The following is a 25,202-nucleotide window of genomic DNA, read 5'->3' as shown; positions in this document are numbered from 1 at the left end:
TTACAAAACAGAAAAATTAACACATTAGCTATTACTGAACATTTGAAGTTTTGAACCCACATAACTTACGCAAAAACGCAAAATCAAAGATTTGGTTGATCGGAAGCTTATTAAGATCGACTCAATGGGCCAACACTTCTTTGTTGGCACTTTTGGGTTAGCATTCACAGCCTTTTAGCCCTTTTGTTGCGTTGGACTTCACTATATTGAGTCTCCACTATAGTTTCATTTAAATCCACGACATACATGTTCATTCTGAATTTCTAGCTAGCTAATTGAGCACTTGTTGAACACTTGAACCCAATAGAAAAAATAAACAAAATTTAAAAATAAAGGCCTATAGATGAGTATTAATTAAGAAGACTATAAAAGACGCGCTAACATTGTCTGCTGACGAGTTTTCTTATTCCAGCTTCATCTCGACTTCTCGAGCATATGAGCCCTGCTATTAAAACAAGTTTACAACTCAACATTACTAGTAAGTAATAACTTGACAAACATTCATAAAAAGGACTTTCCTAATGACATGCATGCATGCATGCTTCATACACATACCTAATGACATACTTGCATTAGATCAAACATTTATTTTTAGTTCATGTAGCCTAGCTTCAAATTAACACCAGCAAGTCCCATTTGATCCACTATATTGTTTTTGTTTACTTTCCATGAACTGCCAACCTCATCCAAGATTGGAAACCTGATCTCACGCGGCATTGCATTTGCCTCCTGACTCAATATTGGAAATATGATCTCACGCGGTGACACATCTGCCATTTCCGGTGCGGTGTTTAAGTCTATTTCCATTGCAACGAAGAATGCAGGAGGACCCCTCACAGGTTCCGAGGCTATTGGCACTTCAAAGTCCATTTTTGCTACTGCAGTTTTGATGACTTTTAAGATCAAATTTAATCCATTCTTGTTCATATTCCAAAATGTAGTATTTGGAATTGGACTCCTTCGACGATTAGATGGGACTGGTAAATTAAAACCGGGATTCTTTCGCACTTTTGCTTCTTCAAAGGCTTTCACAAGAGCTGCAAAAAGGTAGATTGTTGGCGAAGATCGTGAATCTATCTCATCATCGTCGTCATCCTCTGAGGGTGGACGTTTTCCAATGACTTCAATATGCTCAATGGGATCAATTTTTCTAATAAGGAGCCCTGTAGTGATCAATTTTACCACAAAGGACATCTGTTCCACTCTTGACACTCTATCATTCATGTTTCGCATAAAACTTTCCTCTTTTCTCCAATACGTTGAAAGTTGTTGCAGAAATAGGTTGTTGATGTGTTCTATTTTCCACACTGATGAAGACCAAAAGTATGGATCATCGTCGGGCCCGAAGACTTGAACTCCTGTTGCAACAAGAACAACATGATATATATGAAATAATAGACCTTTAATATACAGTGCATGCATGCGCGCAAATGTTCAATTCACACTTCATTGTGATATGATGATATGATGAGATTACCAGCTGAATCAATCTTTCAATATTCGTTACCCCTACGAGCACCATTTTCTTCCTATCGATTGACCAAGTTGCTGCACCAGTAGAGGACATGCACTACATCTATGGTCAACTGGTCAAATGGCTAACCTTGGCAGCAAGTGTACTGTACCAAGGTTAATTGTCCTCGTAGGCTTAGAAAATGTCTGCTGCCCGCAGTTTTCCTACTTCCATCCCGTGCATGGTTGTTTCCAAGGGGCATTTGAGATTTTGGGACAGCTTTAGTTCCAATGAGCTTTAAAATTTGTGCATTTTGGAGCCTTGGATCGAGCCAACTTGGGGTTTAATCGAGACAACTTAGGCTCGACCGGCTTGTTTTTCAAATGAACTTTAAAATTTGTCCAGAACTCCATGCGAGGCTGGCTTTTAATTTGCTCATATAAGCTAATTGTGAGCAAGCCAGAAGTTAAAGGATGACTAATAAATATATAAACGAGCTTGATAGCTTAGCTACGAAAAAGCCAGGTGCGCGTAGCCGCTTGGCTCATTTTCCAGCCTTGGCTTATATATCTAGCAAAATATATATAGGTGCAAGTGTCCTTTATCATTTTTGGTAAGTTATATAAATATTCTTCTAAATAAGAAATTTATTTACCCTTAGTTTGTCTTCCAGTTAAGTCTTTGTAGTAACCAAACCTCATGAAGATCCTTTCAAGAGTCTCAAAGATCTCATCATAACAATTAGGTGTGAGCTGAAGACCATAAAGGAGACCAGGCATGGCGAATGCAAAGCTCCGAAAACCAACTCTCATGACTAGATAGTCCTTAGTTAGTGGCCACTCAGTCTTTTGGACAACACATATTGTCATCAAAGCCGGGCTTAAAGATTGCATTACCAAGCGTATCATAAAATCTCCTTCCTTAACGACGCCAACAATGCGGTTATGAGCTTGACCACCCATGAACCATAGTTTTGCATTTTCAATTTTAATGATCTCAGTGTCGTCTCCTCGACGGCGTTGGTTCTTCTTTGTTCCCTTTGTTTGTGACACATTCGACGATGAAATGGCATCCATTGGTATAGCAAAAAAGGCCGGCCTACAAAACAAAGGAAGCCATTATAATAAAAATAAAAAAAATAACTAGAATTGAAACATATATGGAAGAAAAAAAAGAAGCTTAATTACTCAAATGCACAAACACCAAGTACCTAAGTTAAAAGAAGAAGATGAAAGCTTGAATGTGGTGAAGAGAAGTGCGGAGATGTAGAGGTATATATAGAAGGAGATCCTAGATGATGACGTGTTGAATTAAGTACAGATGGCTATTAACATGAAGAAAAATAAGAGACTACTGAAAAGAGAAAGATTCTAATCAAGAGAAACCGTCGAGCTAGTGTCGTACATGCAAAGAGGGTGGCAAAGTCGTGGTGAACGTTCAACAAGTGAAGGGTATTTTCGTATATGAAAAGTAGAAGAAAACAAAGTCGACGCAATGCCAATGTCGGTTGTATTATACGTGCTAATTGATAATTAGCAAATAGAGCAAATATTAATGCCACTTGCTTCAATTTCCACACTTTGAGTACCTAAAAATTACACTTCTCGACTCATATCTCTTATCTTCTCAACATCCCTTTCATTTTTCACTTATTTACATTCTTACCCTTTTTAGACCTGATTTCTAGACCTAATTCCTTGTAAAATACAAATGTGTAAGCTTTTTGTTTTTCTTTACTTATAGACCAGTATTGCATGTATGTCTAGTCGATCTATGTAAAATCTTTATAAATAAAATGTGTCCAAGGAAATGCAAACATGCACATTAATTCAAAAATATATTTTTGGAAATCTAATTATCATTTTAGCTCATTATTTGTTAGTGTCTAATTTAAATGAATATTTCGTGTTCATTTTCGAGCTAACATCCTCCCGGTTTTAAAATATATTATGCATAATAATTTGTCGTCTCCCTGTCGGTCATTTTAAATATTATTTTGCCGGTATATATGCGACAATGCCGCCTTTTTCCGTTAGTACAAAACGACATATGACACGCCGTGTCGTCTAGCTGTTTAATTACTAACGGCGCGGGTACTTTATTATATTCGGAACATTTAATTCTTTTTATGGGAAAAATTCCAAAATTTTAAAAGCCTGTTTATTATCATATTACCAATTTTCTAATTCCTGATTCTCTCAGTATAACACAGTTGTTGGTGGATTTTAGCAACATTTGTACTAGTGGTTAGTGACTTAATGCCGAATCAAAATGATAGTAACTATTGCATGGACGTCCCCTGGGGACACAGTCAGCACATCCTTGGGCCCCCAATATATCACTCTAAGTTGGGCCACCCTAAAGACCAGGAGTGGCAACTTAAATTAACACGTTTTAGCCCAGCCAGAATCCATAAGCTAGCAAGCCCACAGATCAGTTCAATAGATATGTACGCCAGACAAAAGTAGCTGTCGTAGGCAAAAGGCAAGCGCAGAATGTGCAACGTTTTACTGAGAATTGTTTCACTGTTCTGTAAGGCATACTCGCAGACTATACATCCTGTTCCAGGCAGAAGCCTTGGAAAGAGTTCTCTGGACTCTGAAGGAACTCAAATTGGAGAAAACAATATTCCTATAGTTATAAACCCACCCAAGTCACTAACCCCTGGGATAACCAAGGAAGAGGAACCGGCACAGAGGACCCAGAGCCGGCTCTGAGGGGTAGGCAGCATAGACAGCCGTCTAGAGCCCCCACAAAATAGCCTACTAAAAAGGCCCTCACTTGGTCTGACCAATGCAACAATAGATCCAGTTTTGTGTAAAATGCTTCTACCCGGAGTCAAACTTGGGCTGAAATGAACAAAGTATAAAAGTTCTAACCAGGGATCACTTACATTTTGATGTTAAGAGAACCTTAAAATTAGTTATTCAAACTCAATTTTAAAAACAATATGCCCCCATAATTTTTCACTGGATATTTTGGCGTTTTGAAGAAAAGTCCTACATTGCACCTGTTGCAATCAGCCTGGGCATTTCAGAACAACTTGCATAAACACCTATGGAATCCTTTGGCTTTGACCAGTTAGTTAGTGAATTCTGTATTCAGTTTTGCCTGTGTAGGAAAGATAATTGTCATGTGTACAGTGTACTGTGTTGGTTAATAGTTATTTTTACGATTCAAGGTCGTATGCTCGTTTCTCAATATTATTTAAATCATGGACAAAATATGCATATATCATATATCCTATATATCGGAATTTTTTGGCTTTTCCGACATATATTAGTATAGTGAATATCTGTATTTCAGTTTTATATCTGTATAATCGATATTTCCGAATAATCGATATATATGTTGATTTTTGACCATTTTAAAATATAAATCCGATATTTCCAATTTTCCGAAAATATTTCCGATATTCGATATTTATGTATATATCCGTTGGTTAAATAGTTTGGACAGGATATATCTTTTTCCGATATATATCGGTTTTATGCATCGTTTCTCAATTTTGGGCCTTGATTTAACTGCAGTTTAGCATCTTTTTAAATTTAAGTTTTGATATGCTCATTTTTATCTCTGATCACGATTCTCCTTCAAGCATACAAGGCAATTTATTTATTTTAACTTCAACTTGAGAAAAAATGATTATTATTCCTCTAATCCATAATTTCCTTCAAGAATAACTATATCTCTCTCGACCTTCAACTGGGACAAACACGGGCATAACAAAAAAAAATCTTCCATCTCAAACTTCAAACAGGAGAAACACGGGCATACCCTTCGTCGTCTTTTGCGAACTTAAACATTTTTGCCACAAATTAATGCCGCCGGCCTTCTGGAAAACCCTACAAAAGTAACACTACAAACCACACACAAATGATAACTTGTCGACCTACCAAGTCTTTAAAAAATTGTATTGGTCTGGGTGCCCTACGAGAATGACCTATGTAAAAGATAATGGGAAAAAAGATACAAAGCAATAGCGATTTGTTTTACCAACAGCGAGTTAAAATGTTACAGAGGCTAAGCACATATTTTGGCCTAGTGTACAGCTGAATCCACTCTCACATAAATCATTACAACTGTAGTCCAGAAATTTATCCGACCTCTTAACAGGTCAGTTTTGTAACTGACATAGTGATGTTCTCACAACCATTTATTCAGGTAGCTTTCCTAAAATCCATAGCTCGGGCCATAGTTTCCATAGTTCGTATTGTAGGGTGGACCATACCCTCCTGCATTTTCTCCAGTACGTCCAGTGTTTGATGGAGGGGATGAATACACAGAGCCATGAGAACCGTAAGAATTGTCAGTTGGCCCATTTGCTGGCTTCTGTTGAGCACTTGCTGCTTCAGCCATGAAATTCTGCAGGCAGAAAACAAGATAAATGAGTCTGTGCTAAAAACCATCAACATAAGTTTTATCAACACAAAAAAGGAGAGGAGAAGAAACGGAAGCATGCCTGTATCAACTGTTGAGCAGTTTGGACTTGCGAAGCACTTCCATTTATTTCCACAGTCATTTCACCAGGAACACCCCTTGTTTCCTGTATTGTGATAGTAGCCCCACTTACACGCCTGATATAGCTAATGTTGGAACCAGCATTTCCAATTACTGCATCTGCATAGGAAAGTGGAATTTGCATATGCTGGGTCACCTGTAAAATAACAAAGCATAGATCATTCTTATTAATACTCAATGCAAAATTGCGCACAACAAAGTGAATTCGCAAAAAAGAAGATGAATGAGGAATCATTCTTATATATGTTTGGTCCTGAATGAGCAGCAACCACATCAAAGGAGGGTGGATTGCCTAAAGAAGTTAGCATATTTTGCTAGTAAGGAATTCTGCACCAAGATTAATGGGAAAAGGAAAAGCTGTTTACATGTGATATGAATGACTAAGAAAACCATAAGTACTCCTTTTCTTTTGAGGTCGGCTATACCTGAGTAAGAACTGCCTGAGGCGGTTGGGCATTGGTTGAAGAATGAACTCCCATAGATGCATCTCTTCCGTACATGGATAAGCCCTGATGTTGTTGTTTCTCCATAGAAGGAAGGTCAGATGGCGGATAATAGTTATCATGTTGCCGTGGAGTCGGCATATACTGGGGATTCGGCCCAAAACCAGGACCTCCGCCAACATTTTGTGGCCCAAAACCAGGACCTCCACCGGCATTTTGTGGCCCAAAACCAGGAATTCCACTGGCATTTTGTGGCCCAAAACCAGGAATTCCACTGGCATTTTGTGGCCCAAAGCCAGGACCCCCGCCTGCATTTTGTGGCCCAAAGCCAGGACCTCCGCTTGCGTTATGTGGCCCAAAACCAGGACCCCCGCCGGCATTATGTGGAAAACCTTGAGGACCCCAGGATTGGTGGGGGGGCATGTTATGATCCATTTGGGGGTGCAGATTTTGCATCTGTCAGACAGAGAATCTCAATTCAATGAATTAAATGGTTCTAATGTACTGGTATATGCATATACTTAGTACTATGAAAGCACTTGATCTAAACCTCGTCTCATAAAGAACGGAAGAGCAGAACACTTACATGCATTTCAAATAATCCAATTACACTTCGATCAACCAAAAATTTCCTCAAATGAGATGCAATAAGTTCCATTGCTGTTTGCACACCTGAGGGTTCCCCCTGTACCTCAACAATCCGGTCATCTTCTAGAGCAAAAAGTGGTAGATCATCTGCAATGATTCATAACATGATCAAGAAAAGGCAAAAGAAAGTTCAGAGGATAGACAAAAAGATGTACAGTCATATCCTACATAATGCACAACGCATACATAAACAGCTTAAAACTGGATATACTACTCCACTTCTTAAAAAGACCAGGGGAAATAAAGGTAAAGTACAATGAATGAAAGAGTTGTAGAGTGAAGAGTGCTCACTATTAAATTTCCCATCAATTCAGCACAACCATTTTAATTGACTGAAATTCCTTCATATGCAACTAAAAGCCCTAGCTTTTGTGATAACTGACTAATAAGGTCTAACAACTCCCACAAACTTCACACATAGCTTCTTCTATTTTAGCACCTTCTATTTTCTTTCATATGTAATAACCTGTGGTTTCAGTAAGTTTAAGACTCCATTTTCTATTTTCCATTTTTTATTATTTTAGTATTTGACACAGGTATGAACTGAAAGACGTGCCCCAGTGCACAAATTTAAACGAAGAACACCTATACCTCTCTGACAGACAGAACGTGATAAATAAAAAGGTTTCTAACATGAAAAGTTCTTGACTCACTGTCACAGGTCACAAACAAGAACTATACAGGAATAGCTAATGAAGACACAAATCAATAAAATGTTTCGTTCATTAAAAATAGAAAGATGTAAAGCCCAATTATATAATTGTAGTTTATAGAGAATGAGATGAATATTATAAACAGCAATAAAATATCTGATGATCACCTTGACCAAGAACTCGAATAATACAGTTTGAAGCTTCTTGGATAGATTTTATTGTGGATCCTAGCTTCCCAATTAAACTTCCAGCTTGTGTAGCCCCCACAAGTAGCCTTGACGAAATTGTGCCACCAGAATTCGATGTAGCTTGGGAAAGATCGGGTTCAAGGCCCTCGACAACACGATTGTGGACCCTTAGCAGACCATCGACTGCAGGTGGACAAGAGGATTCTGGTTCATCCTTTGCTGAAATCAATACCTAAAAAAAGTAAAAGAAGGGGGGAAGTACATAATTATCGGTTGAAGGTTTAAATGAAGAGCAAATCATCAAGTTGATACTTGGCAGCAAGTAAATGACATCCAACTCTCATAATGTCAAATTTATAAATTTCTAATATTCAAGAAGGTATATCAAAACTGGTGATCTCTTCCTCTTATGGAGATGAAAACAACATAATATCAAAGCTATGTCAATGCTTCTTACCCCAGGACCTACCAACCCACATGCATAAGATCCTAATAACTACAAAGTACAAACAGAGCTCTTCAAATAGAATATAAACTAACAATCTATTTGCTCCTCTGTTTGACTTGTGCTAACACTGGAAGGTAGTCTATTTGTCAATATTTTAAAATAGAAATCTCAGTTAGCAAAGTAGTAACAAAAGACTTCAATAGTTTGCAAGACAGCTCTGTGACCAGAGAGTGGGGGCTATAAAACAGGTTATCCTGTAGGACAATGTGTCAGGTACTTAGATAACTCAATTTTTGCATACGAATTTGGCTAAACTTGTACAGTGTTAAATTTTCTTGAACTGCACACCTTAAATGTCTTCTTTTGGTGATAAAAGCCTTTTGGGGTTCCCAGCCCTCCTTACACTTTTAATTGCAGTTTAGATGTGGGCCTTGACAGTGAGACGAAATATAATGCTTATAGTCCAGAGTCCAGAGTCATGCCGTACAGTTGTCCTTCATATGTTTAAAATGCGTGTAGTGAAGAACGTTATTCAGCTCACTTTATCTTTTTGTATCTTTCTGTTACCTAAGTTGGACTTGAAACAAGACCAAGTAGTCGGATTATAAATGTCAGCTGAGCTATCTAATCGATATGTCAATCACCTTCATTATAATACTGTACTTTGCTTAGAAAGACAATTCGTAAGTGACATGGACTTGACTAAATACTAATACAATTTGAGGAATAAAAATACTAAAAACTAGAAAATATTTTCTTTTCTATTCTGTTTGTTAAAAAGAACATAAAAGTTTCTTATAAATACATAAGATCTCTTACGCTACATTAAGCCCGAATTGATTTATACAGTTCCCCCTCTTTCTAAATTAAACGACTCCTATTAGCACATTTTAAGGGTTTTTCAAAGTCATTTTAGCACTTGATACATGTTAATGTAGCAAATAAGCTAATGCTTATCATACACTTCAACATATTGATATAACAACAGATTTAAAATATTTTATTATTTTCTGTCTCCAGTCAAGCTTAAGAACTTAATATCTTATTATTACATCTTATTTCATACCATCAACCAACTGAAGTGAATCAGTTTTATTACAGTTCTTTACATTAATTGCAATCATAGGGCAGCGAGGGGAGTAATTTAGGGTTAGAAAAAAATTTAGTAACATTTCTTTTTTTATGAAATATTGAAATGTATGTAACATCATATTAATAATTAGTTTGACAGGAAGCTTGTTAAAGTAGTTTAAATACGAGTGGAAAGACATCAGCGCACCAAGTTTGAGGTTACCAGAGTGAACGCAGAGCTTCTTGGCACAGAACTTTGTCCAAGACTCCAAAGTACATCCGAGTACTCAGTCAGCACGAGTATTGCGCAATGATGATCCCAGCATTCTGGACTGTAGGTTCTTCTAGTTTGGAATCACAATTGTGATTGATTTGTTGCCGTTTAGGTTCACGGACAGAACCTGCAAACATTAATTTTGGTTATAGGGAAAGAAGGCACCGTATTTGTATTTGTCTTATTAATTTGTATTTTTCTTTCTTTACACTTTTTATTATAATGATATTCATTTTCTGTGGGGCAACTATAGTTCTGAAAGTTAAAATAATGTTTGTTTATGTTGTTAACCTTAGTCCTTCTAAGAAACAGTAAGTTGTTCTTATGTTAAGTTAAGTTACAAAGCCTGATTGGTAATGGATCAAACTTTTGTGACCCCTCCAAAAAGGACTCCACACGTGTCCAAGGCTTCCATAGAGTAGCAATACTGAATTTTTTTACTCTGAAAAATGAGAATTAGATTAAGCTTTGCCGTTCTCATTTAAGCAAAACAGTTAACATCCTAACAATTTGACACTAAAACCTGTATAGATTACCAAATTCCAAGCAGAAATCCTAGATGGCCATCCGTCACCAAAAAAAAGGCCACGACATATTGACATCTGGAAATACTAAAAATATGAGCATGAGCTTCACATATGACCTAAATATGAAAAACCAGGATTTATGTTGGTAGATGAAAAGAAACCTCTGATGAGTCGCACTGTTTGAGAACAAAATATCGACCAGAAGGTCAGTTGTTTCATTTAGTCACTTGCTTTCCAAGGGAGCTTGGAGAGCAAAACTCAAGGGAAGGCCTCAGTAAACCCAGAAATTTCTAATGTGTGCTTAACAGTGAAACAGGTAACAAAACTCGAGCAATCTGTTGGACATTTTATGGTTGGGACTTGGAAAAAAAGAACATGGCATGGGGGATGTAGAGCAAAATCAGGAACAATCTGTAAAATTGTACTTGTGTGACATTGGACTCCGTCAGAGTATAGTTTTAAGGAAATGAATGGTTTCTAACAGTTCTCAATAGAAGGTTATTTCCTATGTCCATTTACAATCCAGTACTGTACTATTTCCCCTTCGCACCTACTATAAAATCGGGTTAAATGATCAAAAAAGAATTATACTTCAAAAAATCACTTTGCCGATACTTAGCTAAAAATCTCAGTGCTATAGTGCCAAGCTAACTCTAAACATGCAGTTTTACAAGTTTATATGCAGTACTGAAACAACGAAATCTACCAAGAACAACTTACAGCTCTTTCTTGGGTGCCTGGAGGACCTTCAAGAATCTTAATGCAAGCCCTTGTTTCCTCGCACATTTTTTTGATAAATTCACCTTTGCGGCCAATGATTCCACCGACCTTATGTGATGGGACTAGCATGCGAAAAACACTTTCTCCAGGCCATCCAGGCCACCTCTTTTCAACATTTTCACCCGCGGAATCCTCAACATGTCTTTCAGGTTGTTCAACGTGTGAGTTATCAGGAAGAATTACTTCCTGCTCACTGTAATCTTCCACAGAATCAGCCATACTGTGGAAACAAAAATGAGAAACTAATAAATACAATTGGTTGAAGACATAAAGTTACAAATAAAGCATTTGTAAGAGTCTAAAACTTTAAGAAATAAGACATAGGATATCTAACATGGTCATCAAACTTCAGAAAACTCAAGAATTGATTAAACAAAAGAACAACCATCTTGTTTCCTCATTGACAAAAAGAATAATCCTGCCAACAGAAATTCTTAAAAAGTTAAAAAATGTGCCCCTCCCCTCCTAATCCTCAAAAAAGAGACTAAGTATTATCAATTTCTTTTAATTGAGTGTACCTATGAAAAGAAAATGAGTCTCGAGAGGGGAAAGTTACCCGAGCATCAACAACAGGAATACCATTGGCCTTGAAGAGATTAGAGAGTGTGCTTTCTCCAGAAGCAATTCCACCTGCTAGTCCAAGTATTCTCATTTTGCTACCTACATAAGAAAATGCCATATTCTACCAGATTTTAGGTCGCATAATGATTTGTTCTATCAAAAAGTGGTGGCATTTTCTTATGTATTACAAAGACAAAAAATGAGAATAGTTGGACTAACATGAGGAATCTAATATCTTTAAGGCCAATGGTCAATATATTTTAGCTTTCTGTCCAATCATTATTCACCAATAACAACGGTTCAAAACTTTCTACTGGATTATATAAACTTTGAGACGTGGGTTGAATACATATATGAATAAATTGAACGGAATAATATACTTACAGAGAGATGAGATGAGATGAGATGACCGAGAGAAGAAGAAGCTTCGAAACGGCTGTGATGAAAAATAAGATGAGGTCTGTTTTTTATATCGAAAGGGTTTGGACTTCTTCTGGGCCTTTGTTTGTCCATGGACCGGATTTAGCCCATTCAATCATCTGAGCCTCAGATTAACACCCCTAATGACATATGGTTATAATCCTTAACGTTAACGTTAAGTTATACATTTGTTTTAGCAGCCAGAGTGACCCGGCTGAGAGAGAGATGGGTGAAGGAGAAAGAGTATTGGGCCAAAGAAAAAATGAGAGAAAGAAATTGAAGACAGACAGACAGAAACCAACCAAATTAGTTTTTGTCCTCATAGTCTCTCCTTCTGCCAAAATTGTTCGCTCCGCTCACTCAATTACCAATACTCAAATCCAACTGAAGATTTCATAGATGAGACAACTCACCTCAGAAGTGCTACCATAACTGTAGTCACTATGTTCAAGCACGTACATGTTGCTCCGATCCCAAACGGTGCCCCTAGATTTTTATTACTGCGTGAGATATGCATAAACAAAACTACATAACTACACTCCATACAAAAAATGCATATAAACTTACCAAGCCAACCCGAATAATATCCAATTGGTTCTGCAACTGTTGAGCACGTATGTGCAGTGGTTACTATGACTAAACTGAACTAGTATAGTGGAAAGTAGTTGAGCTCTTGATGCGTTTTCATTTACAAGAACGGCATGCACGTACGTGTTGTAATTCGGCTTCCATCTCAGGCACCTTGCGAAGGAAAGACCAAACAGCAGGTATGGCGTAAATTGTGGCAAATGCATAAATAAATGAAATAAAGCAAATACAATAACCACTAGCCTAAATGTAGTAGAAGTCTCTCTCATAAAGGTTCTCAAGGAGGAAAAACATTAGTCCGTAACTCAATAGACAACAGAGAAGTCAAATAAAAAACAACTTTAATAAAGAAATAAAGTGCAATTGTAATGTCATTAGTATTAATGTCATATTCCATAATCATAATTTCTCAAATATTTCAGCTAATTTGGCGGCTACAATCTATCTATATCTTAACATGCCTGTTATATGAACTCCACTTAAACCAACTCCAAAGAAATTCCACCATGAAAAACAATGAATTATAAATTGATTTTTGGTGGAGATGCTATTCCCATAATATCAATCATTCTTAGAAAAAATCAGCACATTTGAAAATGTCTAGACGTATCAAAATTTGCTTATAGTGCTATAAAATTATCCAACGGTCCAGATTTTTCAAATTTCAAAACAACTTTTGACAAGATTAAACATATTCATTTGGGCTGATTTTTTATAAGAAGATTCTCTATTATGAGAAGACTATCTTCACCAAAAATCACGCCTCAATTCATCTTATAAATCCACTTTTGGTAGTGGAGTTCATTTGGAGTTCATCTAAGGTGGAGTTCATATAACGGGCTCGATATCTTAATATTAAGAGTAATTCTACGGAGACAGGCATTTTGGCCCGGTTTAGTGACTGACTGACGTGTCTGGCAATTTTCTACTACTCTCTCAAATCCACTACTCAAACAAAGAAAACAAAATTACTCTACTACCCTTCTTATTTCCAATTTCTCATCTAATAATGTTTTAGAGCTTCTAGAGTGCGCCGAGATGTATGGGTGCCCAGTCATCTCGTACCTTGATTCTGCAGTACATCTTGGAGCAATACACACGCACCCTTGCCTTATTAGTGGCCCATATGTGAGAGTACACCTGTTAATTTTTGCAATAATGTTTTATACCTTTAGACCCTGTAAATTGAAACTAAAGAACATAAAATTATAAGAAAATTTTATTTGAGAACTGGGTTTGCTAGAAAAGATTGTTCCAAAATTTTATTAATGAAAAAGGGTTTTCACAAGTTTTGCACTTATAAAGAGATTTTGTCTCCAATCAGAACGTAAAGATACAAAAAATTATAACGTAAAGATCCTCTCTCTTTTTAAAAAAAAAAAAACAAAAATTGGTCTTGTTCAGTGTTCACCAGTGGAAGAGAGAAGGAGAGTTGGGAGTCAATGTTACCTAATACCTACAATTACAAAGGAAGGGATTGGGGGCTATTTTCGGTTTTTTAATTTTTTTGTCATGTGGGAAAGAGGTTAAAGAATCAGAAATAGCTTGCCACATCATCCATGTCACTAAACCAAGCAAAAAATAATGTCGCCCTAGAATTATTGTAATATCAAAGCTCCCACAAAGGGTATTTTTTTAGCTCTATTAAAATTTTACATCATCATCTCCTATTGAAATGGGAATTCCTCTTCTATTAGAAAAAAAAAAAAAAAAAAAAATCTAGCACTTCTAACTAAAATGGGAATCTTTCTCCTGTTAAAACGGAAATTCTTCTCTTATTGAAAATGAAAAATCTAACATATATAATTAAGTCAACTATTAAAACTGGGTCTCTCTCCCAATTAAAAAATAGGTTTTTAAAACCTAATTAAAACAATTTGTTATGAAATTAAAACGTTAGCGAAGAAAATAAGAATCACGATTTGTTAGAAAATTGATGTGTATAGTTATAATTGTTAAGCAAGTTTTCAAAAGAAAATAAAATTCTAACACTTCTAATTAAAATGTGAATCATTTTCCTATTATAATAGGAATTTCTCCTCTATTGAAAAAGAAAAATCTAACACTTATAATTAAAACGAGAATCTTTATCCTATTAAAAACGATAATTACACTTCTAAATTAAAACAGGATCCCTTTTCCAATTAAAAAACGGGGTTTTAAAACTTATTTAAAACAATTTGTCGAGGAATTAAAATGGGTTTTTAAGACTCGATTAAAACACTTTATTAGGAAATTAAAATAGATTAGCAACGAAAATATAAATAACGATTTATCATAAAAATTATATAGGTATATATAGTTATGATTCTTGAGCAAGTTTTCAAAAGAGTCAGTGCGTATGTACGGGTCTACCTTCTAATACTCATTATAATTACATAATAAATAAATAAATAAAGTACAATTTCAATGTCATTAGGCATTAATGCCATGATTTATAATCATAATTTCCCAAATATTTCTCCACTCAATACTCATTATAATTACTAGTTTTACAAAATCTCCAAATATGTAAATATCGCGTCTAATTAATAAGTTCTTTATTGCATCCACCACAACAAATTTATGTAACTCTTTCCCCATCAAAATTCCTCAAATAGAAATCACTCTTTGGCACTTTGTATGTGCTCCTAGGGAAAGTTTGTACCATTTTTCCTCGTAGAGGGAGCCCAAACGTAAATGTAATATTTTTCTCGTATAGTTTCAAGAGTTTGTCACCAATTCTGAAGGCATCTTCCTCATAAGAGTATGTTCCTATAACAAAAATTATGTTGCTTGTTGTTTTGGTCACGATAGAGTCCCTATCGATCGAATCTTTTTTCATAAAACAACATGAAGAAACTCCCAAAAGATGTCTCTAAATAAGTACAAGTGGTGCTCATTGATTTTGTCCCGGATCCCATTGATTAAGTAGTATAGTCCCTTGAGATTGCATCAATATTCTCCAAATGAGCTACTTTCCGTATCTTCTTCTATTGGTTTTGGAATCTCCTTTTGAACTTTATGTTTTGGATCATTTGCAAAATCTGAGTCAGAGTTTTTTCCATTTGCACGACTAAAATGAAATACAAAATAAATTTGCATTTTAAAATGTATGACCAATGAAGGGATTTCATTCCTAAAAAAAATTGTAAAATTTATTTACTAATTACAAAGTAAGCAATGCTTGTAAACAATTAAGTTCTCTTTTTTGGCGATGACAGTTAATATTAACCAATCAAATAAAATATTTATAAGTAAGGAAAGTGAGAGCGAGAAACATCTACCATATGCTCAAAAATGTTTTCGAAAATATGAATTAAAATTTTGAAAATAAATGAGAATTTAATGGAAAATGCTATACTGAGGCATTGAATTCACTACTTAATGAATTTCTATATATGATAATATTAATCTTTGTTAAAATTGGAAATAAATATATTACATATCTTTGATCACGTTTCGCAATTGGCGTCTTTTTCATTTGTTTATCTCTAACAAACTTAATTTTCTTGAGAATTTAGTTGCCTAAAATGAATAACTTTTCATATCTCAAATTTTTTATTCATTTTCATTTTTTGTGTGAAATTCAACTTTTGGTTTTGCGTGCATGAACCAATACGTTTTTGGGTAGTTAGTCGGTTCTGGTTGTTTCCGAGTGAGGATATAAAGTTGGGAACTGATGATGTCACTTCTATATTCTGGTCTAAACAAAATAGTCAAACTCCTGAAAGTCTAAGGGACTACTAAACATATATAACTGACTCCTCGATCTAGCTTAATTTTCTGTATCACCCAACCACAACCCTCATACTGGTAAAGGTTATCTAGTAAAATAGTCAACTGTAGTTGGTATCAAAATCAGAGCCAATAAAATACCCAATATAACCTTGTCCGTCTTTCCTTCACACAGACAAAACCTCAAAAACTCCAAAACCCTAGCTCCAACCTCAAAACATGAAAAGGTAAGGTTTTGTGTCCTCCTTCTTCTTCTCTTCTCATCTCTGACAACTGCAAACTCTACCTCTAAGGTAGGATTTTTTTTCTTCTTCTTATTAATTTTATGAGACCAATCGAATTGTTATTTCATTGTTAATCTACTACAACTGGAATGTTCTTGTTTAATGAAATTCTGAAACACTCATGCATGTACTGTTCACTTTTGAATGTTGGGTTGTTTGGATTTCATTTTTGGTCAAGATTGAGTTGAAGGCAAGTAAGTCTACCATCTTAACTCATCAATTTAAAATAAATTCTTTAATTGGGAACTTAGTTATTAGAGGTTTATAAGTTAGTATCTTTTTTCTTGATTTCTTGATTTAAGTTAGATTACTGTCTCCAGGTGAAGTTATATACCCAAACTTGCTGATTCTCATCAATGGATCCACAACCCGAACCAGTTAGCTACATTTGTGGAGGTAATAAACCTCTCTCTCTCTATTTCTTCAGAAAATGGTTGTTTTGTCAATGTCTGATGCATATTGTTTTGAATGCTTAGATTGCGGAGCTGAGAACACTCTTAAGCCTGGGGATGTGATTCAATGCCGAGAGTGTGGTTACCGCATCTTGTACAAGAAGCGAACTCGCAGAAGTAAGTAATTTTAATTCCTTGTTTCTTTCGATTTGAACTGTTCGATTATTACTGTATGTGTGAATCAACAATTTTTCCTTGTCCAATGTTTTATCTGTGCTTGTTGTGTGTTGTCTACTTTGTGGTAAATTGTTGGATTTACTTCAGACGAATCAAAATCTGCTTCATTTTGTTACTTTTTTATGATTGTATCTGATGTTTCCAGTTTCTCACTAAACTCGGCAGAAAGGGGAAATGTAAAAAATCTTCAGTCCATCAAACCTCTGACCATTTTTTTGCGATTCAAAGTGGATTATCGAGACAATGAAATAGACGATATTTTTTTAACAATGATTCGGAGAATGTTTGATATATGGAAGGGCTAATCACCTCATCGGTTAAAATTAGTCCCTTTAATGATTAATCTATTTATTTAAAAAAAAAAATTGTTCTGTTCCTGGGGGTAGGATAGGGTAGGACTCTAGATATAGATATTGTTTTTACCCATTGTTATACTTTTCTTTTGATGCATTATAGGCAATATATAGTGTTTAATGATAGTATAGGGTCTTTCACTGAGGAAAAGGGGGCCATACAAGATGTATCTTGTCTGTGCTAACGTGCTAAGTAGTTGCAATACGAGTACGCCCATATTCTTTTACTTCATTTTGAGCATAATCTAAGACCACTAGAAAACACTTCAAAATGGTGGCATGTTTTCATCTGTTGTCTCTGCCACTGGACTATTGGTTTGTATGTTATGTTCATGTACCAGCCTTAGTCCTCCTATTACTGAAGCCGCTTCCATGCTGCCTACTTTATACCAAGCATAACCTTTCTGCATATCATCTAAATTATTTTGTGTGTTGTCGCAGTTGTTCAGTATGAGGCACGCTAAAGAAGAGAGCTGGACATTTCAGCTTGTTGAGATGATCGAGCCATGTGAAGTTCGTGATTATCTAAACGTCTACGTAGTCCTCTGAAGTGTTTCTAATAGAAAGAAAAATAGCGTGTATTTTGGTACTACTGTGTTCTAAGACAGGCCATATGGCATTCACAATGCTTGCTTGTGTTTGTATTTTGAAGTTTGAATGTCAGACAATCTGAATAACTTAAGCTAGACAGTTTCATCTACTAAGATAGACACATTCTTAAATTTCCTGTTTCTAGTGCATTAGGATCGTAATGCCTGTTTGTTACCACGACTGCTTTTGCCGACAACACTATGAGTTTGTAAAAGCTTTATTTACCAGTTATTTCAAATTTCCCATAGGTGTGTCACCATGTCAGTGCCAAAGTTGTTGTATTTGTCGACATCAGACAACCATTTTCTTTTGCTTTGATCTGTATACGGTGTTTATTTTTTATTTTTTTTGCTGAAACCGTGTGTTTGTTTTTGCAATATAAAAACCATTTTCTTGAATTTCTGTTGGTAATGGTACAGCTTCTCAACTGGAAAAGACTTTTAAGTTATGCTAAGTAGACAGTCGTACGTTGCCAAATAGCAATTTGCAGTGCGGATTTGGATGATGTCTAGGGGGAGGAAGACGAAATAATATGAACTCTTTGAAAAGCCAATACCTTTTGAGTTTTGACTTTCTCCAATCTCTGTAAAGCATGCTACAATAACGCCTTAAGATAACTGGCTTAAGGGAAAGTCATATTTAAAAGGGTGAATAATATGGTTGGATTATTCATATAAGTGAAAATACAATCTGAACAAGAAACTGAAGAAAGAGTCGGATTTTAGAATTGTTGGCTGAAGAACTGTAGTGTTAACAGTTGCCATTCGAAAAATTAGTTGAAAATTACCACATTAACATTTTTCTTGTTTATTATAAGCGTCAAACGATACACAAACGATTTTCCTTTTTACACTAAAACATTTACAAGACCTTTTCCTTTTTCTACATACGGTCGCAAAACATTTAAGTTTTGATTCACCGAAATATGCCATTAAAAATGAGCACTTCTTCAGTCGCAAAACATTTATGGGCGAGATGTATACATCATCTCAAGCCGGTAGATTTTAGCCTTAAAATAGGATTAACTTGTATTATTACCAGAAATCTATGCCAGTTAAAACAATATAATAAGGTAGGGGGATATTGCTTCATTGAGAGTTGAGACTACAACACTGTCCTTTTGGTATATCTATACAAGATACTAAATAATTTTGTGATCTTGTCACTGCTGCGATGTCCGAACTCGATACTTCCATAGAGATACATTATATTGATGTTGTCAACTTTGTGTAGGAAAAATAGAGAACAAAAGAAAACTGATGGTAGTACGAAAATATGCCACCTAAGCTAATAGAAGTATAGCATAAGATTAATATTATAATATATATTAAAAAATTAATACAGCAAGAGATTGTGGTCGCTTCATCTAATTCAATTAACTATACTAGCATAGTGCACACTCTCTGTGCATCAAATTGAACCGGTCTTAGTTTAGAAAGACATCAATATATGTTACACACAAAAAGTATAACACTACACAATTAATTAAATTATATTAGTAAAACAGAGTAATTAAGTTAAAAGCACCAACATATAAAGCTTGTTTTTCTAAATGTTTCACTTGAATAACTCTAACATGCACACCATCAGCTCCAATTTTCAGATTGTTATCTTCCGAGCAATGAACTTCAACAATTTGAACCTCCGAAAAAAAAGTGTTTGCTCCCAACAGATGTAGTAACTCCATTGCTATCACCTGTTACCTCAATGTATAGAAGACATCAATCTATAACTTGAGTTCCATCAGTGATTTTTTGCCAGTGAATTTGAATGTAGAGTATCAAAAGGTACATTCAACACAACCTCCTGGTATTGCAAAGAAGCATTTTGATTCCCATTAGGAACAGAACTCCGAATTGTTTTAGTTGTCATGTCAATGTCAGTATTATTGCCCTGTTGTTTTGCATGATCTCAAAAATTATACTCTTCCCAGCTACAGATAAAGCGCCTCATAAGAAGAGACAAATGTATAGGAAAAGTATTTGATAGTAATCAATTCATTTTACCTTGTTTACACCTTCATCCGTATCAACAAATATGGAGCCCCTAGCTCCCCTAGGAAATTCAACCCGAATCGTCTTAGAAGTTGATAAATAATATAAGTTTTATACAAACGGTGAAATCTGTTACCATAATTGAGTTCTTACTGGGACTATCTCCTATGCAAGGGAACCACCATTTTGAGCAGCAATGCCATGTTAAAAGCTCTGAGCAAAAATGCAATGCAATGTTAGGACTCACATACAAAAATGCAATTCAAAAAAGTAATAATCCACATCAACCAAACAGAAAAACTACACAAAAATGAACAACTTGAATCAAATAAGTTGTCTGATGATAATGTTATTGAAAGCAAGGTACCAATAATAAGGAATATCACTTAGGTCTACGCACAAAGCAAGCACAATTAAATATGAGATTTATGGTGCTCTACAAAGCAAGCAACTCTAACCCTTTTTATGCTGCCTAATTAACATAGCATAGAAGTAAAAAAAGATCAGCTCTACATTATAACAACAAATTACAAATTACAAATCCAGGAAAGGAAGTTCAATTAAGCCAAACTTAAATAATACTTAAGTAATTGACAAATAATGCTTCACTTCACCTAAATGAAATCAACACCAGGAAAACTCTAAAGGAAGTAATGTATAATCTTCATACGCAAAGGAGTTGCACCAGTTCAAATTTGTTTCTAAGTCCCCAAATCACACCTCTCTAGAGTCTTTATACTTATCAAAGCCATCAATAATGGCGGGAGAGTTGACAAGTGTGTGACACTATGCCGATTGATAGCTCTAACCATCTCATCTCCATTAAAATTCCTAATAACCACAACATTAGAACACAAAGACCTTTATTGTATACTATTCGATATTATGTGATTAATGCTATTCTGTTATTGACTCCTGCGACAGACTGATGATGCAAAGTAACCAGACAAAAAAACATCATTAAATAGTTATTATTTTAAAAAACAGTCGTTCAATTAATTATTTTAAATAAAACAACAAATATGCCTAAACTCAGTTATAACCATAGAAACCATGCATCCCTAGCATATATAAGAAACTATAAGTATTGCTACATATATAATCTGCTATGTCCAAAACTATGCTCATTAGGCTATTAGCGGCAGTTCCTGGTTCATAACTCATTTCATCCCGCAAAAGATGAACACTTAGTCTATGCACATTTTTGGGTTTACGATATATAAAGGTAGGCATTGGTTTCCTTCCCTTCGTACACACTCTCTCTCTCTCTATAGTATTTTCATTTTTATAATGTCTTAATTACTAATTAAATGTATTTATGGTGACGGACAATTCAAAATGATGGCGTGGATTTGGTATATATCTCACTCAATGTGTGTAAGAACATGGATGGGGACCAATATTACAGAATTCACATCTAATCTTTAAAAAAAAACAATCTAATATAAAAAAATACCTAAGAGAAAAGAAAGCACTAATATCAACATTTAGGGATTCTAAAACATTTTATTACCTTTGATAAAATAAGGCTGCTAGTGGCAGCATTAATTATGCATTCATTGAATCTAATGGAATCCACCATTTTCCAACTCACGAATCCCAGAAATGATGGTACCCCCGGGTGATGCAACATCGTCTTTCAAGTTACCTTGTATCTTTTTATGAGTTAATGCCCATGGCTGCTGCTCCCAAAACCTGTGACATATAAGCAGCAACGTACTAAGAGCAGAATCTTGGTATCATTTAACTAAAGGTCTTGCCATCCAGGGACTTACATATCCAAGGAGCTAGCAGTAACAAATAATAAGTAGCCTTTAAATTCATTTTTCAAAATACTCGAATTGATTACAATAGCTTTGACACTACTAAGTACTACCACAAAGATCCCTTACGGTTTGCAGTTTTCACTTATTGTATGAAAAGCAAGATCTCGGGGAAGACCTGCAACAACTCAAGTTTAGTGAGATTATCATTTTTGTCAACTTTCAATTTCACGCTACTTGCATTGCCTTTCAAATTGTCTACCTTTCAAAAATTGCAATATTTTTTTATCATTAGTATATATACAAATTAAATGAATTTTACTGATAAAAAAAAATAATAATAATAATTTGGCTATCTTTCATAGTATATTCATGACATTAAATTAACCTGCAGAAACACCAGCTTCTTTTCTTTTCTTTTTTTTTTTTTTTTTAAGATGGAAAATGACAACCCTGAATTGGGTCTGAAAGCCCTAACTAAGTTAACTTGGAAACATGGGCTTAAACCCACCACACACCATTAAGATGTGACGGACGCGTGGCAAAGGGGTAAGCATTAGTTCATTCCCTTTCTCAGCTTTATCTACATGATCTATCTTGCTACTTTTATGTAAATGGGCCTATATATGGCATGCCTTATTTCCTATTACATCTGTGTATAGATGCATGAGTAGTCTCTAACTCACACAAATTGTTCACTACCAAAGCACGTCTTACCTGTCTCTATGATATGCTCAAACTAAAGGGTGTACTCAATACCCACTTGGGGTTCTAACATGGTTGGGAAGGAGACCGAGAATTCATTTTCTCAATATCGTAAGGCCTAGAACAAAAGCTCCCAACATTGACCCAAAACAGTTATAGTTTTTCAAACATTCCTTATGCACTCGGAAATTTAAAAGTTGAGTAAAATTAGGAGTGATACATAATTTGCAGATTTCCTTAGCACATGAAGCAACAAACTACACATGAAACTATAATGACATAATAAAATGCACATGACTGAATATTTGTAGAAGTCATATATTACAAATATGGGGATATTTTTTTTTTTTCTGATGTAGTTACAACACACTTAAATACTTGTACCACATTGTTCATTGTAAACAATTGTTCATTCCGGTTTTGCAAGGACCATGATGTTATTACAGTGGGACCACAAGATCTGAATATAAGTGTATTTACTTGATTTGAATTTGCATTTTGCATTAACTGGGCTGTGAGTGCTTTCAAGGTATAATATTCTACCATGGTCCATGTAGGGAAATATTGGCGACCTTAAAAATCTAATGTTGAAGCCAAACGGTATAGTTGTGTGTCTAATATCTTCTTCTTCTTCTCTTGATCAACTCATGCTTTAAGTTGCAATTCCCTAAAAAATTGCCCAAATCGATACGAAACTCTTCATTCCTAAGATCACAACCTCTTAATCCATACCAGTGTCTTGCATGCATTTAAACCAAGCAAGAAAATATGTTACCTTAAGAACTGGTTCGCCATTGTTAGATGTCGGCAGATTGCTTTGACAGTGCAATTATCTCAGTAGCGCAACTCTTCCAGCAACAAACTTCTCAAACTGCACTTGCTTGTTATTAGCATCATTATATACACATTACATTCACTTCCATTGTTACTCAGATTAATATCACAACTCATTTATCTATTCAAAACTTCTTGCAGTTTTATATATGTTCATTTTAGTCTTCCAAGTTTTAGATTAAAAATACACCCTTAAAGAATATCAAGAAGCAAATCACTTAGCTACCAGTACAGGAAATAGTAATCCTCATATGATATGACGTTCACCAGGCTTGTTGGCTGAATAAGATGTGATTGTTTTAAAGAGAAACTATGTCCTCACTCTTCTCAGACTTGAGCTAAACTGCTAATGGTATACTCAGTTTACAACTTAGTTTCGAACACATTTTATAGATTTTGGTGGTAGCCAACTATAAGGTGAAGAAACATACAGATTCAACTAAAAAATTGTGAGTGTGTCGGACAATAAGGACTAATTCAATTTTGTACATGCACAAAATGAGACAATTTGTTTAAGACCTAATAAGTAACTTAGCAAACCATGAAGTTGTTGCACACTGAAAATACCCACTATGAAACACATGAGAGTTCGACAAAAACATAACAAAAGCATACAACATACCCTTCAACATGAGGTGGCTCATCGCTCTGCTTGTAGATCCCAGCACTACTAATGTACAAAAATTGTTTGACGCTGACACTCTTTGCCCAGTCCACCACGGGCCTGCTTGTTAAGTTTTTTACGTTAGGTTAATACAACCAAACTGCATTAAAGTATGAGAAGCCAGAACACAGCAGCTTATACACGAAAAATGTACTGATTTTTATTTGTTTTTTCATTCCAATAATAATAACAAAAACAGTAATGGTTAATTTGGAGACAGGAAACAAACCTCATAGTATCCAAATCTTTGCCATTGTTATCACACACAGGAATTTCAAAAGATTTGAAAATGTAAAAACCTGATGAGCGAACTTTCGATGAGTGTAATAGAAATAAAAACTGAAAAATCTATGTTAAATTTTGGTGAATGTATTTGTTTACATAGTATGGAAGGTTAGTGTTTCAATGAATTATTTCTAATTGATGACCAATTTCTTCTAAAAGTGAATCAATAAATTAAACTTGAATAATTGCTCAAACTCGACTTGCACAAATTGGACTTGAATAATTGCTCAAACCTTTAGTTATATCACGGGCGACCCCTTAAATTATCAAATGTAACACTGATATACCGTTTTATGCGTGTCATGTTCTAATAACACAAAGAATGATAGCACCTGGGTCACTATATTTTTTGCGGCCTTTGGTTTTGCCTGTATACAGAATAAAGAAAAAAAAGGAAGACAATCCGACCAATATGACTCTTGATAAAAACGCATTTTATACACGTTTTGTGATTTCAGTTACTTATTTTCTTAAGTCCGAGGTCCACAGTCCAAAGTCCAAAGTCCAACGTCCGTATAGTCGTACGTTTTAGTCAAGTTACCTTACTCACGTGGGTTTGGTAGGATGAAACGCATTTTTATACACGGGTTTGGTAGGATAGGGTCCACGAAGTCCAAAGGATCGTCCCAAACCTTTTAGTCAAGTTACCTCGGATAGGTTCACAACCGGAATTATAACTTTTGGTGAATTAGGATTTTTAGGTTTTTATTTTTTTAGTTGGTTTTAATTAAATTAACGGTAATGCAAATAATGTAAATTACTACGGCGATTATATGTAGGTAAATAAAAATAAAGAAACAGGGAGAGA

The 25,202-nt window shown here is 35.2% G+C and overlaps 3 protein-coding genes and 1 long non-coding RNA gene across 11 annotated transcripts; 1 reads left to right on the top strand and 3 right to left on the bottom strand.

Annotated features, from left to right (window-relative positions):
* Positions 1-371: 371 nt before the first annotated feature.
* Positions 372-2,761, bottom strand: LOC147500051 (uncharacterized). 2 transcript variants are annotated; one of them, XM_086561767.1, is made up of 4 exons: positions 2,664-2,761; positions 2,109-2,551; positions 556-1,358; positions 372-445 (listed from the first exon to the last, which is right to left on the bottom strand). In XM_086561767.1, exons 2-3 carry the CDS (start codon positions 2,527-2,529, stop codon positions 592-594), a joined length of 1,188 nt encoding a protein of 395 aa, XP_086417893.1. In that variant the 5' UTR covers positions 2,530-2,551; positions 2,664-2,761; the 3' UTR covers positions 372-445; positions 556-591. The 2 variants fall into 2 exon arrangements, with proteins under 2 accessions (XP_086417893.1, XP_086417892.1); XM_086561766.1 differs by having other exon boundaries at positions 372-1,358.
* Positions 2,762-5,423: 2,662 nt separating this feature from the next.
* On the bottom strand, positions 5,424-12,030 carry LOC147500050 (flowering locus K homology domain-like). 2 transcript variants are annotated; one of them, XM_086561763.1, is made up of 8 exons: positions 11,952-12,007; positions 11,563-11,666; positions 10,947-11,226; positions 7,886-8,138; positions 7,004-7,152; positions 6,400-6,873; positions 5,916-6,110; positions 5,424-5,818 (listed from the first exon to the last, which is right to left on the bottom strand). In XM_086561763.1, exons 2-8 carry the CDS (start codon positions 11,586-11,588, stop codon positions 5,627-5,629), a joined length of 1,569 nt encoding a protein of 522 aa, XP_086417889.1. In that variant the 5' UTR covers positions 11,589-11,666; positions 11,952-12,007; the 3' UTR covers positions 5,424-5,626. The 2 variants fall into 2 exon arrangements, with proteins under 2 accessions (XP_086417889.1, XP_086417891.1); XM_086561765.1 differs by lacking the exon at positions 11,563-11,666 and having other exon boundaries at positions 11,952-12,030.
* Positions 12,031-16,362: 4,332 nt separating this feature from the next.
* Positions 16,363-18,280, top strand: NRPB12 (DNA directed RNA polymerase, 7 kDa subunit). 5 transcript variants are annotated; one of them, XM_086561761.1, is made up of 5 exons: positions 16,363-16,585; positions 16,755-16,766; positions 16,897-16,972; positions 17,053-17,145; positions 18,000-18,280. In XM_086561761.1, exons 3-5 carry the CDS (start codon positions 16,933-16,935, stop codon positions 18,020-18,022), a joined length of 156 nt encoding a protein of 51 aa, XP_086417887.1. In that variant the 5' UTR covers positions 16,363-16,585; positions 16,755-16,766; positions 16,897-16,932; the 3' UTR covers positions 18,023-18,280. The 5 variants fall into 5 exon arrangements, with proteins under 5 accessions (XP_086417887.1, XP_086417885.1, XP_086417886.1 ...); XM_086561759.1 differs by having other exon boundaries at positions 16,364-16,585; positions 16,755-16,770; XM_086561760.1 differs by lacking the exon at positions 16,755-16,766 and having other exon boundaries at positions 16,364-16,585.
* Positions 18,281-19,567: 1,287 nt separating this feature from the next.
* On the bottom strand, positions 19,568-20,366 carry LOC147500048 (uncharacterized). Of its 2 annotated transcripts, none has more exons than XR_015194585.1 (3): positions 20,280-20,366; positions 20,156-20,204; positions 19,568-20,042 (listed from the first exon to the last, which is right to left on the bottom strand). It is a non-coding gene; the product is annotated as an uncharacterized LOC147500048 (long non-coding RNA). The 2 variants fall into 2 exon arrangements; XR_015194586.1 differs by having other exon boundaries at positions 19,568-19,955.
* Between the last annotated feature and the right edge of the window lie 4,836 nt (positions 20,367-25,202).

Source organism: Coptis chinensis, chromosome 5, assembly GCF_015680905.1.
Source record: "Coptis chinensis isolate HL-2020 chromosome 5, ASM1568090v1, whole genome shotgun sequence".
NCBI lineage: Eukaryota > Viridiplantae > Streptophyta > Magnoliopsida > Ranunculales > Ranunculaceae > Coptis > Coptis chinensis.
The sequence above is the reverse complement of the archived record's forward strand: the minus strand, read 5'-3'. Positions and strand labels throughout refer to the sequence as shown.